The sequence below is a fragment of the Eleginops maclovinus genome, chromosome 1 (genome assembly GCF_036324505.1).
Source record: "Eleginops maclovinus isolate JMC-PN-2008 ecotype Puerto Natales chromosome 1, JC_Emac_rtc_rv5, whole genome shotgun sequence".
Lineage (NCBI taxonomy): Eukaryota > Metazoa > Chordata > Actinopteri > Perciformes > Eleginopidae > Eleginops > Eleginops maclovinus.
Genome location: NC_086349.1, coordinates 26,636,025 through 26,654,019, shown reverse-complemented (window position 1 = coordinate 26,654,019; position 17,995 = coordinate 26,636,025). Strand labels below are relative to the sequence as shown.

General features: G+C 43.2%; 1 protein-coding gene across 1 annotated transcript; it reads left to right on the top strand.

Moving 5' to 3' along the window:
- The first annotated feature begins 235 nt into the window (after nucleotides 1-235).
- Nucleotides 236-6,819, top strand: LOC134868444 (transmembrane and death domain protein 1-like). The gene is made up of 6 exons (XM_063889587.1): nucleotides 236-333; nucleotides 1,080-2,490; nucleotides 3,764-3,955; nucleotides 4,849-4,968; nucleotides 5,699-5,851; nucleotides 6,467-6,819. Exons 2-6 carry the CDS (start codon nucleotides 2,421-2,423, stop codon nucleotides 6,724-6,726), a joined length of 795 nt encoding a protein of 264 aa, XP_063745657.1. The 5' UTR covers nucleotides 236-333; nucleotides 1,080-2,420; the 3' UTR covers nucleotides 6,727-6,819.
- The last annotated feature ends 11,176 nt before the right edge of the window (nucleotides 6,820-17,995 follow it).

Genomic DNA, 17,995 nt, shown 5'->3' with positions numbered 1-17,995 from the left:
TCATAAAATATTTTTTAAAAGTGATGATTTTATTAAAACTGTACGCACTTTGAGGAACCTTTACTTTGATTTCTGTGTTTTTATTACTTCCTTTTCTTTATCGCACACGGCAGGGTGTGGCGGGGGGTTTTTACAGCTGAAAAAAAGGGGACGGTTCTCAACTCAGGTGCTCGTATCTGATTGGTCGACCCAGGCCTCTAAAACACTAGCACCTGAATCAGGTAGAGAAAAGAGCCAGAGAGGAGACAGGACACCGAGGCGTCAGTCCTCCTGAAGACGGCTCTCGTTAGATTAGCTTCACAGAATCCTCCAGGAACTAAAGGAGCAGACAAGGTGAGTAATGCATTTAAAGTGTGGTAAGAGGGGGAAGATTTGTCTCTTTACCTGGGGGGTTCATTTATGAAAGATCACCTGGAGAAACTGCATGCTTTTAGGCAGCGTTTGTGGAGGATTCAGGGGATTTTTGGGTGGGGGTTTAGTGAAAAGGTGTATATAAAAGAGGAAGAAGTGTGACTATCTGAGAGCTTCAGGTGTAAGGAGGTGGGGGTGGGGGTTGTGTTCCCCAGGAGCAGGACTCTGAGGCGGGCAGATAGTGGGTGTCTGGTGTCTGGTGGCGATGGTGGTGGTTGGAGAGGGGGGGGGTTGGTGGGATGCATCTCTAAGTAAACTCAGCTCAGGCCTGTGATAACGTGCCAGGATTTCAGCCTGCAGCCATAGAGCAAGGGCAGGGGAGGGGGGGTCGGTACAGGCCTGGTCTCGTTTAGACTTAAAGTGGAGAAAAAGGGAGAGGTCGACTCCTGAAAAACTCCCTCCACCGCACAGAGAACACTTTTGCAAAGACGTGTGCAACAAAACGTGTCTTTCTCTCAGATTTTATTGCTAAATGTAGTCCATTTCTGCAGGTATGGGAGGGTGGGGCTCATCTAATGAGGCTATTTGACTTATTGGTTGATATTAGTTGTGTTTTAGTTACAGTATCCACACTTCTACTCTGTACTTTCTCCAGTTTCCTGTTTGAAAAAGTCAATCAATAGAGCAGAATGATCACTTTATGGTTGTTTGTGTCTTTGTGTTTTCAGGCCCTTTCTGCAAGACTATCCCATGTGTTCTATCCTTCATTCCACCGGAGTCTGTATCTGCATCCAACCAGATTTCAGTGGTGTGAAGTGTAAGAGACATGGGGGACACTGCTGCACAAACAACACTCAGAAGGCATCGAAGGCGAGGCACTAATGACATTTGTTCCACTTTGCATGTTCGAAACTGCACGTGTATTCTCATCAATACTGCAGCCTCTCTGTAATCTGAATAAATATCCCTGACCTCGTGCCCAGTTTTCTTTTTTCTTCACCATCCATTTCTCCGCCCACACCCTCAGCCCCAGAGCTTGGTATTTTTTACATTTTCATTAGCTAACAGTGAGAATTTGAGCCTCCGCCCACACAAACATCCTTTACTGTTTGGCAAATGAAGCTTATTAACAATTTAAAACATGCCCTCGCTGTAGCCCACACAGCGATGGCATCAATCAGGTTTCTCTCTGCATCTCAAGAGGTACATATTGCAATGCACGTCAGAGGGGAACAGCACAACACAGAGGTGCATTTATACCCTTTTACACTTTCTAGCTCCTGAAAAGCTAGCTGCAGTTTATCCAGAAGACCTAAAGTCCAACAATAAAATAAAAACACGTGTGCACAACGAAAATCTGAGGAGACTTTTTAAAACCTATGTAGTCTAAATAAGCAGTTTGTGGACATTTTATAGACTAGAAATACTTCAAACCTTTAACAGAGAGTCAAACCTCCTCATTTTTCTAACGCTTCTCATAATAAAACACACTTTGTTTCCTGATACAGTGGGAAAAGGGTGCTTGACTTGAGTAAAAGTACTAATACTGCATTGTAAAAATATTCCATTTTGAATAAAAGTACTGCATTAAGAATTGTACTTAAGTAAAAGCCTGAGGAGTAAAATGACTTGTTGCCAAAAGTGAAGCAAACAAACGTTACTGGGACATGTCTCCATGCTTTAATGCAGCTCTGCAGCTCCTCTTTTCACCCTCTGTCTGAAACCAGAGCCCAGAGTGCTCTGTTGTGATTGGTCAACCTGTTAGAGACGTCCCGCCCCTTAGCCTATCATGTACAATGTGTCTGAGCGCTAGCCAATGGTGTTACACAATGTTGTCACTATGTTCCGGAAGTAAACAAAGGAGACACATGGAGGGGGAAAGCCAAAAAGCGTGAGAGGGCCCCTTTAATGTGTCCTGCCTGGTGATTGGTTGGTTTAAACAAACACACAGAAGGCTTCTCACCGTCGACAATGCCAAACATTCCATGTGTTTTTTGAGCGTAAACTCCACCAGCGTCATATCCTTCGTTGTTGACGTTCAGCAGCACTGATTTTAAACATCATCTGAAATGAAAGTCTGGGAACTCTGTCTCTTCTTCGTCTTTCTCCAGCTGGGTTCGTCTCGTGGCGAGGACACAGGTGAGAGACTGTTTTTACTAATTACTAGTTACCTGTTCATCTATGCTCACAATGATCAAGTTAAGTAACCTGATTACTTTGTGGTTTCACATGAGCACATCCTACAGTTTAGAAAAGCAGGAGTACAATCTGAGCTGACACAACATGCTCCGTTTTAGTTCAACACACACAGTTAAACTCACACACACTGTTTTCTGAACATATATATCCTACAGAGCCTACAGAGCAGAACAGCTGACAGAGATCCACTCTGATCCCCAGGGTTATGAAAAACAGTCAGAAAAAAATAAGGTGGGATTTTGAAGAAAACTAAATATCGTACATTTAAAAGATAGTTGAGTTTTGGAACTTAAGTCTGAATTAAGAAAAAACTGAGATTTTAAAAACTATTTTGGAACTTTGTAATGACGAAATCTGGGGGAAAAAGTGTGAATTTCGAAAAAGCATTCAGAAATTTAGAAAGTCGAAATTCAGGAAAAGTGATTTCTTTAGGAACAACAGTTTGAATTGGGGATTAATTTTTATTTTGGGATAAAAGTGAGGATTTAGAAACAAATCTTTGAAATATTGAAGAAAAAAAAAAGAGAATTTTGAGGAAAAAGTCAGATATTTTAGGAAAGTGATCATTTAAAAGAAATAACGGAAACTTTTAAAAGTCAACATTTAGAAAAAATCCAGAAATTTGAAAACAAGTCAGATCTTTCAGAAAAGAGGTGATATTTAAAGAAATAGTCGGAAATTAAAATAAAATCGAAATTTATGAAAAAGAGAGAATTTTGAAAGAAATCAAAAGGAAAGAAATGTAAAGTGAGAAAATCCAATTCAGAAGTCGGTGTATAGATTCACACTTCAAGAATTACCCTACAGAGCAGAACAGAGGAGAGTACCATCTGATCCTTTAAGTGTTACTAACGCTGCTATCCTGCTAGTAAGGGAAGAGTTAGCTTACTTTCTGATTACCTGTTGCATGTAATCCATCACTTCCCTGAGTCTGTCCTGCTGAAGGTGAAGTTGCATCAGCAGACAGAAACGCTGATTCTCTGTTTATGATCATTCAGTTTCTGTTCTGAGCAGCTGAGCAGATGACAGCTTCACGCCACACTCTTGCTAATTGAAAGCATGCTGCAGAAGCGCTGTGAAGTGTCAGCTCCGTTAACTGGATTTCACGGTGCACTGATGGTCGTGCCTTCTTGTGACAGTTTACACTATGCTCTGTCCTGTTGGCTCAACTCATCCTAGAGTTTCTACATCACTTGTTGTAATGTGTGATCAGTGGCGGAGGACATCGGTGTCCATCAGCTGCAGCGCTTAGTGGAGATGTTGACGTCTACAGAGTGCGATGATCTCCTGTTCACCCTGTCTCACCCCGAGGAGAACATCTTCCAGCACCTCGAACGCCTCGCACCAGAGAATAATCAACTAGATCTGAAACCTCGAGCCAAGAGAGACGCCTCCTCATCTCAGGGTCAGTACTCCTCCTCATCCACTAAAAAAGCATAATAGGAAGGGATGGAAAGAGCTCTAGAATATCAACAACACTGTGACTGTAGAGACTGACTGGTAGGGATTTACCAGAGGTGGAAGAAGTACCAAAGCTTAGCATCCAAACATACTTTAAGAACCAAAAGTAAAAGTACTTATTATGCAAAATGGCACATTTAAGTACCATACAGTGTATTTTACATCATGATATTGGGATTATTAATGTATTAATGTCTTCATGTCTTTAAAAAGTGACCAAATGTGCAGTTCATCTGATAAGGGGGGAGTTTGTCAAAGTACAGAGCCTGAAAATAGCCAAAATACATTAGAAAAAACACACTTATTTAAAAATAGATGACTTCCTGTTGGGATTACGGTCACGCTCCAATAGACTTACTTCATCATCTTCATGTTATACACATACCCACCAGATTTCAAAGATCTAGGACATTCTTAAATATAGGAGCTGCATCATTGTGCAAACGAAATTTCGGCCAAAAAACTCTGTCTTTTCAGCACATTTCCTGTACGTTATAATAATGAAAAGGTCTTTTACTCCGACTCCATTGCTCGAGCCCTAATGAAGTAAGAAGCCATTTGTCACCAGCTGTCAACAAAGCAAGGTCTAAAGACTTTGTGCTCTCAGTCAGCCATGACATACGACTGCAGCACTTCTACTTTAAGCTGCAACCTGCAGGAGTAACACAGACTCAAACTTCATTAGTAAACTGAGGGAAATGCTCCTGGAGTAGAACCGGAGTCCTGCCTGAGCCCTGTCGGTTCCTCACACATCCTCCTGAGCTGCAGGAGCTTCTTGCAGCAGGCGGTGTGTCAGAAACCTGCCTGTCTGACGGCCATATGCTTTGTGTTTATCAGATCGGGAGGCAGAGTGCCGGGCGGCGCTGACAGACTGGCTGCTGAGGTACGGCGAGCAGACGTACTACGACAGGCTCTCTCGTGCCTTGCAGCACATCGGCAGAACAGACATCGCCATCGGTGAGAGACAAAGACAGAGCCGGGCCTCCTGTAGCTCTGGATAATTTATCTGATACAACAATCCTGTGTGGAGCAGCAAATTAAAATAGTTAGTAGAACAGTGTTGTCTCGGCACGTCCCTCGACGAAACAAAAGTGGAACAAAGCCTCATTTGGGTACGTGTCGGGATACATTTTCAAATTTGGTTTATTTTTGGTCCTCGAGACTCGAACAACAGGCCGTAATTGCTTCATTACTTTGAGATTTGTTTTAATTGGAGCCTCAAAAGTGGCATATTTTTGCACACTGCCAGTCTGTGGCATGTGTTGCAGACCAGCGTGCTCCACGGCTCCACAGCCGAGTGGCGTTTGGAGGGAAGGAGGTGTAAATGATCTGACAGAGGACTCAGTGGAGCTGACACCAGTCGCAGAACAAACCATCTGCTCCTTTCATCAGCAGCTCAAAAAGAAAACAGAAAGAAGGATGAGTTATAAGACATGAGGGTGGCTTTGATGAGAACGGCTGTAGATGCAGCAATTATCATACATTTGATTGCAGTTCTGAAGAGATGTACTCATACGTGGAAACTTGAGTGTTTGATAGTGAACCGGCACGTTGCTCTCCTGCCAGAACTAATTATGTCCAAGGCGACAAAACAACAATTATTTTCAAGGATGAAATGCATACATGTTTAGTATTTGAAGTGACGGAGATGCTCAGCCCTGTGTTTGTGCTTTTTTTTATCCCACAGAAGTTGGGAAGAACATCAACCAGGACAAGGCCTTGAGCCTGAAGCGCTTCGTTGAAGACTATCACAAATATGTCCAGTCTTTAAACCCCCCACAGGAACAATCGGACGCAACGGGACCGAAGAAGAACGGCCAGAGGGTCAGGAAAAGGAAAGGTAATTCATCCTACAACACGGTGATGGAGTCCAAGCAGAAATATCTCCATGTCAAGAGGAGGTTTTTGGGGTTATCACTCTGGAGATAAGGTCTGAATTACAGAGGGTAAAGTGTTCCTCTGAACCCTGAATCTATTACGTGTTTAGATGAGATGCCCGATTAGATTCGCTGGTGGCCTGAGGGCAGGCTTCCAACTCATTACCTCCCAACACTCTCACTGTGCGGAGGAGTATTTCCCAGGACACCTCGGAATTCAAAAATGTAATTATCACCTGTCTGTTTTAATTGTTTGTTCTCCTGGGTGCTTCATTCAAGTTAAGATTCCCACAGTCCTTTGAGATGGTTAGTGTATCCGACCCATAGGGGACGATAGTTTACTAACCTCGAGTTTTTGGGTTTTTTTGGAACAAACCGGTGGAAACTAAACACTGAATGAGCACATTTTTAGGTGACAGACTTTGTGGGCAATACTTGTTTGATGGAAAATGAATTGTTGGTTTAGCTTTTTGATAACATTACATGGGATTCATTCAATATGAGGAAGAAAATTAAGAGAGCAGTAGAGTAATTTTCTCATAGACTTCTATACAATCTTCTTGTTTTGTTTTTGTCAGTGAGGGATCTGACATGGGGTGACCTGGATCTGATTGTGCAACGGGCCCCGGTCTCTGCGTACCAGAAGGGGCCTCTGGATGTGGCTCTGCCCCTCTTGTATGGCATCCTGCTGGGCTTCGGAGGCACCTTCGTCGTGGGTGTCACCGTGCTGCTCATCATCTTACACATCTCACGAAGAAGCCAGAAGAGGCATCACAGCAAGAGCAGTGTTGGAGATTCAAAGCTGAAAGATGCTGGGAGGTCAGACGCTGCAAAATGAGACGCTTCAAAGACTCCAAATGACTCCCAGCATTTGTTCTGTTAAGGTTGGAGACAGTATATAAACAAACAGACTCTCTATTTGTTCTTCTGATGTCTCTTTTATGGAAGATTAGAAAACGCCAAAACCCATTTGTCCACGATGATCAGCCGAGCCAACAACAGAACACTGGATATCGATTCCACCACACCACGACTAATTATGACAAATACAACAAGTATAATGCCATTTCAGATAAAGCCATTATCCACGCTGTGTTCTGTAGGCTGGTAAGCGTTATTGTCTTGCCAGTGGGCCGATGGCTGGTGGTGGTGTGACAGATGCGCTGGAGCCTCACACCAAAGGTTGTTCCGGTGTTACTGTGATAGTGATGCCACTTTCCATTTCCCCTCCAAGTGACGGCAATGTGCCCGTCTGGCATCGAGGAACAACTAATTATCCAGCCTGGCACTCGCTTCCCCCGGAGCCTGCCGGTGCCTCCACAGGCATTCCAAAAGACTAATAACAATGACAATGCGAGCAGACAATGGGGCACTCTTGGTTGTGATGGCAGCTTCTGGCGGCCGACACAAGCCAAATACAAAACACAGAGCTATATTTTTTCCAAAGTGTGAAGCAGCGCGGGGTTGTTAGCAAGCTGAAATATCGTGATATGTGAGATGCCGCAGTTCCAAAAACTGGCATCGCGAACAAAACAGAATGGAGATGTCTGAGTAAGAAGAGTCAAACGAACTTGAGCGAGCTTTAATTAAGGAAGGGTTTGCTCACAGCGAGGCTATTCTGCTGAGCATGTGTCACAGGAGCAGGACGGAAAACACGGTGCTTTCTAGATCTTTCCTCCCCTTCTATCGCTATCCCGACTTTCTTCTTCGTAATTGAACTAATTACTTCATTATACAAGTCTGGCCTAATGTGCTTCAGGAGGCAGACAGCTTGGATTAACGGTGGCACTAAGCAGCAATTACAGACAATTAGTTCATAAATCAACTTTTAAACAAATTACAGTGCCAAGCAGAGGGGCCAGGAGGGCATCACAGATTTCAGCTCTGTCTTTATGGTGACATCAATAATCTGACAGGGTTTTTCTTCTGTATTAATATTATAATATAAGTGCTTCTTATTAAGTGCTTTTAATTCATGCATACTGGATTTTATTTTGCACACATTTAGCAAAAGCCACGACGGCTGCAACAAGCATTACTTCTATAGTTAATCTGCAGCCTGTGCATACAGTTCTTTAAATATTGCAAATAAAGCAACACTTTCCTCAGTACAAGCCTTAAAATAACCACTTAAGTGGACACAACTAAGGAATTACAGATACATTATGAACCATAGACAAAGACAGCAGCAGGTACAACAAGCATTGCTTCTATAGATGGAAACCTGCAGCCGAGGCATACTCTTTATAATTTGCAAACACACCCCCACGTTCCTCAATACACCCTTAAAATAATTAACCACCAAAGAGGAAAACATTTACAGATGATCAACCCTAAACAAAAAGAGCTATGAACACAGGGCCCAGTGCAACGAGCATTACCTCTATAGATTAATATCTGCAGCCTGTGCATACAGCTCTTGAGAAATAAACCATCCTTAAAATAAAATAATGAACCACTTAGGAGGACGAAACTAAGAAATGACAGATACATTATGAACCAAAGACAGAGAGAGCAGCAGGCATCACTGCTATAGATGGAAATCTGCAGCCCGTGCATACTTTATAAATTGCAAATACACCAAAACTTTCCTCAGTGCAAGCCTTAGAATAACCACTTAAGAGGACGAAACTAAGGAATTACAGGTAAACAATGAACCGTAAACAAAGAGCTATGAACACTGCAGCAGGAGCAACAAGCATCACTTCTATGGATGGAAAACAGCAGCCGGTACTTTTTATAAATTGCACACGAAAACAACAAAGGCATTCCCAATTTAATCCTTGAATCATTTAATCAACAAAGAGGATGAAACTCTACACAGAAATGGCCATCAACACACACAGAGCTGTGCACATTGAAGCAGGTGCACCAAGCTCTACTTCTATCGATTAAAACCTGCAGCGTACAAATTTCCTGGAACACACTCTACAGAACAAGCCTCAGAATAATCGAGGAGCTTGGAAATGACAGATAAATGATCAATCCAAAGAGCTATGAGCATTACTTTGAAAGAGTGGCGACATGTTGTGAGTCTTTGTCTTTCTGAGCCCCTCCTCCCAGGTGGCGCAGCAGAACTCTTCCCAACAAAACTTCCTCCGTCCTTCAGCCCCCCCCCCCCCCCTGTTAGCATCCCACTGCTGCTGCCTGTGACAGGTTCACCTGCTGTGGGCTCACCTGTGCTTCTGTAAGCAGTGGAGAGGAAAGCTCTGTATGCCTGAGTGAGTCGCAGGAACAACATGGACCGTGGGGCCCCCGCATCATGCTTTGTGACACTCCTTTAGCATCGCCAGGGTCCCACTGGGAGGCCGCTCTTGAAAACCATAAAACACCTCAAGCCTGCACACTGCATAACTCTAGAAAACACACAACGCTATTTCCCATCCCACAGAGCGATGTGACAGTCTGGCTCTTTGCGATGCTTTTCATTTGCTGGGATCAGAGAGAACGAGCAGCCGTTCATCTGAAGCCATTCTCATGCAAAGGGATGAAGCAATCACAGGCGTCATGGATGAATGGAGAGGGAATCTGACATGAAATTGACATTTAACAGGCGAGGCGAGGCCGTCGTGTGAGGAGACGGTTTCCAGGCATTCTCATGTAAAAAAGTCCTTATATTATTTATTTTGGGTTATCTGGTGGTTTAATCCAGTTTATCAAATCGGACTGTCTGTGGAGGGGCACATCTGCCTCAGCGAAAAGGAGTCAAGTGTATGTCTGGATGGAGCTGTTGATGGACGGGATGTGTGTGTGTCCTTGATGCACCGCGGCCTCCTGGGGGTGCTCAGTGTCACTGAAGGCTTTAACTTCTCCCTGCCTACATCTGCATCTTCATGCTCTGCAGGCCCCACTCAGCCATCACTCTCCCTTTGCTCAATATATATGGATCACCGGGAACAAGATCACGACCGCAGCTCTTGCCTAATCGCCTCGGCTCCGGCACTCACAACTTTGTCTTTCATGGTTTCCCCTGCAGGGAATCTGAGACTTCTTCAAAGTTGTTACAGTTGATCAGAGGAAAGGTGGTTCACACATGAAGCCACAGTGCTATCCTGTGGCCGGGACGGGGCATTACAGGCAGGGAAGACTACAGGCAGACATGGAAGACATTACAGAGTTTTGGTTCAGAAGGGTACTTAAAAAAAAAGTACTTCAAACTACATGCAGTTAGAAATGTACGTGCAATACGACAACAGAGCACAAAGGCATGCAACAATGTCCACTTCTCTCTCCACCGAACAAAAAAACATCTGAAAAAACCAAACAACAAGTACTCAGATCTTGTACTTGAGTAAAGTAGAAGTACTCAGATCTTGTACTTGAGTAAAGTAGAAGTACTCAGATCTTGTACTTGAGTAAAGTAGAAGTACTCAGATCTTGTACTTGAGTAAAGTAGAAGTACTCAGGTCTTGTACTTGAGTAAAGTAGAAGTACTCAGGTCTTGTACTTGAGTAAAGTAGAAGTACTCAGGTCTTGTACTTGAGTAAAGTAGAAGTACTCAGGTATTGTACTTGAGTAAAGTAGAAGTACTCAGGTCTTGTACTTCAGTAAAAGTAGAAGTACTCAGATCTTGTACTTGAGTAAAGTAGAAGTACTCAGATCTTGTACTTGAGTAAAAGTAGAACTACTCAGGTCTTGTACTTGAGTAAAGTAGAAGTACACAGATCTTGTACTTCAGTAAAAGTAGAAGTACTCAGGTCTTGTACTTGAGTAAAGTAGAAGTACTCAGGTCTTGTACTTGAGTAAAGTAGAAGTACTCAGGTCTTGTACTTGAGTAAAGTAGAAGTACTCAGGTCTTGTACTTGAGTAAAGTAGAAGTACTCAGGTATTGTACTTGAGTAAAGTAGAAGTACTCAGGTCTTGTACTTCAGTAAAGTAGAAGTACTCAGATCTTGTACTTGAGTAAAGTAGAAGTACTCAGATCTTGTACTTGAGTAAAAGTAGAAGTACTCAGGTCTTGTACTTGAGTAAAGTAGAAGTACTCAGATCTTGTACTTCAGTAAAAGTAGAAGTACTCAGGTCTTGTACTTGAGTAAAGTAGAAGTACTCAGATCTTGTACTTGAGTAAAGTAGAAGTACTCAGGTCTTGTACTTGAGTAAAGTAGAAGTACTCAGGTCTTGTACTTGAGTAAAGTAGAAGTACTCAGATCTTGTACTTGAGTAAAGTAGAAGTACTCAGGTCTTGTACTTGAGTAAAGTAGAAGTACTCAGATCTTGTACTTCAGTAAAAGTAGAAGTACTCAGGTCTTGTACTTGAGTAAAGTAGAAGTACTCAGGTCTTGTACTTGAGTAAAGTAGAAGTACTCAGATCTTGTACTTGAGTAAAGTAGAAGTACTCAGGTATTGTACTTGAGTAAAGTAGAAGTACTCAGATCTTGTACTTGAGTAAAGTAGAAGTACTCAGGTCTTGTACTTGAGTAAAGTAGAAGTACTCAGATCTTGTACTTGAGTAAAGTAGAAGTACTCAGGTCTTGTACTTGAGTAAAGTAGAAGTACTCAGGTCTTGTACTTGAGTAAAGTAGAAGTACTCAGGTCTTGTACTTGAGTAAAGTAGAAGTACTCAGATCTTGTACTTGAGTAAAGTAGAAGTACTCAGATCTTGTACTTGAGTAAAGTAGAAGTACCAGAGTGTAGGAATACTCTGTCACAGTGAAAGTATTCTAAATGTTCCTCCAGTGAAAGTAGAAAGTACTCTCCTCTAAATGTACTTAAAGTAGTGACAGTAAAAGTAGTCATTGTCTGATTGGTCCATTTCAGAATAATATCTCTGATATGTTTTATAATGATTGATCATTAAAGTGTTCTCAGAGCTGGTAAAGGTGCAGCTAGTTTGAATGGCTTTGTATACTGCAGGGTAGCTGCTGGATTTACTGCAGGTGAACTACAGTCTGATTTAAGGGAGATTATATTTACCATCATTCATCCTAATCTGCCTAGCAACTAAAGGGATTAGTGGAGTAAAAGTACAATGTATCATCAAATGGAAATACTCCAGTAAATTGTAAGTACAGTTCTTGAGTAAATGTACTGATCTGACCATTAAAGTATTACAGTATCGTATCGTAATGTCCTGGGTGCATTTCTGAATGTAGATATGCACCAAAAAGACATTTAAATGGCAAGAGTGAAACAAATACTGCAGGAAACCTGATGACTGCTATCATGACACACTGCAAAAAGGCTGTGTGTGTATCTTCATGCAGCTGAGGAATTCAATCATGCTCTAGTTTAAAAGAGATCATAGATTAATGAATCCCTGGTGAAAGGTGAGTGTAGGTAAACAGAAGTGTGTGTGTTTGAGATTACAGCACAGGTGTGTTTCTCCACTCAAAAGGTGGAAAAAACCAAACCACATTTTTAGTAATAAAGTAAAAACATTGCATTTCAACCCCAGCTATGTTCCCATCTCGCTCCGCCTCTCAGTTTTGTGTTCTGAAACTAATGAGTGTCATTTGCCGAGCCGTACGGAGCCCGCTGGAAAAGCTCATTTGCAAACGTTTGTGTTAATGATTCTGAAATATTTCACCCGTTGGACTCATTTCCTTAATGCTCGTGTGGTTAATGTTCTCCGAGGGCTGCTCTCTGAAATCTGATGGAGTGTCAGCTGTGCAGCTCCTCAAGCCTGCCTTTAAGAGCGTGTCGATGAGTGAAGGGAAGCTGAGGCTGGTTGGAGATTCTCTGAGCAGTTTTTCCTCATGTGCACGAGTCTCATTGTCTCTAAACCTGGACATATTCGGGTGTTCCCCTCCCTGTAGTGTGTTTTTGCGCATGTAAATGCTCTGCAAAGGCTAAAGGAACATAGTGACATCACTGTTTAACACTCACGCTTCAATTGGCTAGCGCTCCAACACATTGTACCTGATCTCTAAGCAGGTGAACAGAGCCGGCCCGCTAACCAATCAGAGCACACTGAGCTCTGGTTTCAGACAGAGGCTGAAAAGAGGGGCTGCAGCACAGGCAGTATGAGAAACATAAAGAGACTCTACATACTGATATACACCTGAACATCAGCAGGAGAGGACTCTTTAAAGTAGAGACACTACATACTGATATACACCTGAACATCAGCAGGAGAGGACTCTTTAAAGTAGAGACTCTACATACTGATATACACCTGAACATCAGCAGGAGAGGACTCTTTAAAGTAGAGACACTACATACTGATATACACCTGAACATCAGCAGGAGAGGACTCTTTAAAGTAGAGACTCTACATACTGATATACACCTGAACATCAGCAGGAGAGGACTCTTTAAAGTAGAGACTCTACATACTGATATACACCTGAACATCAGCAGGAGAGGACTCTTTAAAGTAGAGACTCTACATACTGATATACACCTGAACATCAGCAAGAGAGGACTCTTTAAAGTAGAGACACTACATACTGATATACACCTGAACATCAGCAGGAGAGGACTCTTTAAAGTAGAGACGCTACATACTGATATACACCTGAACATCAGCAGGAGAGGACTCTTTAAAGTAGAGACTCTACATACTGATATACACCTGAACATCAGCAGGAGAGGACTCTTTAAAGTAGAGACACTACATACTGATATACACCTGAACATCAGCAGGAGAGGACTCTTTAAAGTAGAGACTCTACATACTGATATACACCTGAACATCAGCAGGAGAGGACTCTTTAAAGTAGAGACTCTACATACTGATATACACCTGAACATCAGCAGGAGAGGACTCTTTAAAGTAGAGACTCTACATACTGATATACACCTGAACATCAGCAAGAGAGGACTCTTTAAAGTAGAGACACTACATACTGATATACACCTGAACATCAGCAGGAGAGGACTCTTTAAAGTAGAGACACTACATACTGATATACACCTGAACATCAGCCGGAGAGGACTCTTTAAAGTAGAGACTCTACATACTGATATCTCTAATACTGCATCAACGATCTCTCTGTTACGTCCTTCTTGCTCAGTATTAATGAAGTAACTGTGCACCAGATATTAGATTAGCTTTGTGTAACAGCACTCACAACAGCAGAGGCTCGCGCTGCAGAGCTTAATGAGTTCCCTCAGCGTGCAGCACTCTGCGTGTTTTGCATTGTCTTGTCTAATTTCCCCGCTGATGCTGAACGGCTCAGCGAGGAGCAGTTTCTGCAGAATCACACTGAGCGATTTATCTAATAAGAAGACAGGAGGGCAAACACTACCTGCCGCTCGCTCTAATGAGTCGATGGCGTGATAAAAACACATCCCGCTCATATCTGTCCGACACAGATCTGTGGCGTGTTCAGAAGGAAGGTCAAATGTGTTTATCTTGGTGACGCTTTATCTTACTCTGACAGCTTTGCTTTATGATACCGTTAGGACGTTTAAATTAATTCCACAAAACAAATGTTTGAAAAAAGTAGAAATATATTCCTGGCAGGTTTTTCTGTTTGTAGTGGCATAAAGGTCAACACCTTCCAGAAATAATTAACATGTGATTGATTTTTTAATGCAGTAATATCACCGGGAAATGAAAGAAGTCACGTTACAAAAAGAGAACTCACTAAATGGAGAACGGGTCGGTCTTTTATGGAGGCAGACAGGGCCTAAACATTTCCATCAGGACAAACACGCTGCAGCTTCAGAAAGGATGCAGATATAGAAACGCAAATGTTTCAAAACTCATGAAGAAACATTCAGCAGCTTCAGGAAACATGAGCAGCGTTTACTAAAACCAAACACAACGGAGACCAGGGGACACTAAAGAGAGACGCACACAGCTGGAGACCAGGGGACACTAAAGAGAGACGCACATAGCTGGAGACCAGGGGACACTAAAGAGAGACGCACACAGCTGGAGACCAGGGGACACTAAAGAGAGACACACACAGCTGGAGACCAGGGGACACTAAAGAGAGACGCACACAGCTGGAGACCAGGGGACACTAAAGAGGGACGCACGCAGCTGGAGACCAGGGGACACTAAAGAGAGACACACACAGCTGGAGACCAGGGGACACTAAAGAAAGACGCACACAGCTGGAGACCAGGGGACACTAAAGAGAGACACACACAGCACACACGCAAAAAAAGTTGACAAAAAAATAGTTGTCCAGCTTTATGATCCTAAACGTCACCCAGCGCTCCGGTCCCAGCTGTGTGCGTCTCTCTTTAGTAGTCCCCTGGTCTCCGTTGGGTGCGTCTCTGTTTAGTGTCCCCTCGTCTCTGTTGTGTGCGTCCCTCTTTAGTGTCCCCTGGTCTCCAGCTGTGTGCGTCTCTCTTTAGTGTCCCCTGGTCTCCAGCTGTGTGTGTCTCTCTTTAGTGTCCCCTGGTCTCCAGCTGTGTGCGTCACTCTTTAGTGTCCCCTGGTCTCCAGCTGTGTGCGTCTCTCTTTAGTGTCCCCTGGTCTCCAGCTGTGTGCGTCTCTCTTTAGTGTCCCCTGGTCTCCAGCTGTGTGCGTCTCTCTTTAGGGTCCCCTGGTCTCCAGCTGTGTGCGTCTCTCTTTAGTGTCCCCTGGTCTCCAGCTGTGTGCGTCTCTCTTTAGTGTCCCCTGGTCTCCAGCTGTGTGCGTCTCTCTTTAGTGTCCCCTGGTCTCCAGCTGTGTGTGTCTCTCTTTAGGGTCCCCTGGTCTCCAGCTGTGTGCGTCTCTCTTTAGTGTCCCCTGGTCTCCGTAGTGTTTGGAGCTTCTTGCAGCGTTTGCTTTCTGCAAGAGGTTTCTTCCTTTGCTTGTGTTTTTCGCACATTTGTGTTTTTATATCTGCATCCTAATTTTCACTATAAATAATTAAGCATCCTCCAGTCAAACTCAATCATATTTGCCTTAATTAATCACCAGAGAACGGGCCACTGTTGGTGCATTTAATTGCTGCTGAAGTGCTGGAATGAGACAATGTGGGGCATTAATTAACGGCGGGTATCGGCGGTCAGATCTGCCCTCAGTAAACAAACGCTGTCCGAAAACAATATGCTGACACGGCACAATGAAGATTTATGATCCACTGCTGCACACTGCATCGCTAATTAAGCAAAATAGATCCTCCAAACATTAAGAAAACGCATATGCAAAGCACCGTCTGCCATCGCTTGATCAACGTCAGGAAGCTGTTATTTTAAATGCTCTGCAGAAACAGTCTTTTAATACCATTTTATGAAAACGCTCCACATTCAAATATTCTGAAAAGGTCAAATATTTTTCTCTCGTAATAAAAAGCAGCGAGTGCTAAATGACAACCCCCCCTCCTCCTCCCCCCTCCGCCCCGACACCGTGCAATTAGCCTCCATAGTGTGAAACCACCGGGCGTGTAAACAAATTTAATGCGTAAATCTCTCCGTCTTTAATATCGTTAAAGGGACCTTGTTAATTAAAGCATCATGGTCAATGCATGTGCAGGGGGGTGTAAAATTAATTTTATGAGAACTTGCAATTACCCGGGATTGAGAGGCTGGTCGTCTCGTCTGAGGCTGGAAGCAGTTCAGCGTAATCTCAGTTTGACCTCCAGGAAGAATGGAGGAGGAGGATGGCGTGTGGGGGGGGGGGTCTAACTACAGCTACACTGATAATAATAATAAGGGGCAATTATTCTGCACAACAAAGAAGGTCAAATTAAATTAGTAACATAAATGAAAACGGATAGAAAGGTGCAGCTTTGAATGTAATGAGGGCAGATAACAGGTGGTGGCACCACAGAAGAAGAAGACTGTGATGTCATTGGTTTCTGGGCGACAGTTTAGTGATTCATATGTTTCTGTTAGCTCATAATCTGAATTCTCATAAGGGGAATTTCTTTGAACTCCTGTTAACTTCCGGAACATAGTGACATCACTACATAACACTCGCGCTCCTATTGGCTAGTGCTCATTGAACGTGAGAAGGCTAAGGGGCGGGACATCTAGGTGGTTGACCAATCACAACAGAGACTAGCAAGGTAGTGTCAAAAAGTACTTCAAGTAAAAGTATTCATGATACATCATTATTATTGTTATTATTATTGTTATTGTTCTGGACCCTATTCTTTTTTAAGCTGTGGCTTTTATTTTATCGAGTCGCATTTATTTGTTAGTACTTCCGGTCAAACCGGAAGTGGCTATTCAGGAAGTGATTCCAATGCCTACTTAGCTACCTTAACACTAAAAATCATATCTTCCACCATCCTCGTCTTGCTAGCTGTATAATCGCAATGTTTGTAAGTACTGCAGCTTGTTAGGTCCTTAGCTACGCATCAACAGCATTGTTTTGGTTATTGGATGGTCGATTTGTACCACTTTATATGGCACTAGCTATGTTTTCCCTATCTGTTTATTGTCTGTGGAGTGATACAGCAAAGCTCCAACCTTTGTGCACTTAGTTATTGCAATATGTTATATTGTGTATTTGTATTTTTAGTGCATCCAGTTTCGTAACTGATATATATATTTACATTTGTGTTTCAGTTTCACTCTTTGAATTTGAGTAAACATTCATAATCGGCACCCTGCTTCATGGAGTTATTCATTAACAATTAGTTTAGCTGAACTGGATAGTGGGATTGCTGCTCAGATCCACCCAGACCAGTACAGTGAAAAAACAGCATAACATCAAGCTGTAAGAAAGGAACGGCTGGAAAAAAGACCGAAGGACTGTCATACAGGCCCCGAGCAAGCCTCCACGACACCCTCCCCTGACGTCTTAACCTCAGTGAACACACACATCTCGCCTCATCATGGCAGAAGGGGGCTATGCATACACCACAGTGCCTGAAGAACGTTTCCAAGAAGAGGACCACAAGTCAATACGGTCTCGTTCCTCAAAAGCATCACGCAGTTCTTCATCAACCCAGACCGCCATCAAAGCCCGAGCCAAGGCAGAAGCAGGACGCTCCAAGTTTGCCTACGCTCAGAGGGAAATAGAACTCAAAGTAGAGAAGGCCCGCCTCGAACTAGAGAAGGTCCGCCTGGACGCCACCCTAGAGGCTCTACAAACAGAAAAGGAAATGGATGCTGCACTGGTAGAAGCAGAAATACTGGAGTCAGGTTTGATAGACTCAGACCATCAGTCACACCGCAGTAGAGGTTCTAACTCTCTCTCACCCCAGACACGACTCCAGCGTACAGAACACTATGTACAGGACCAACTCAGCCTGAAGTCTAACTCACACAATCCA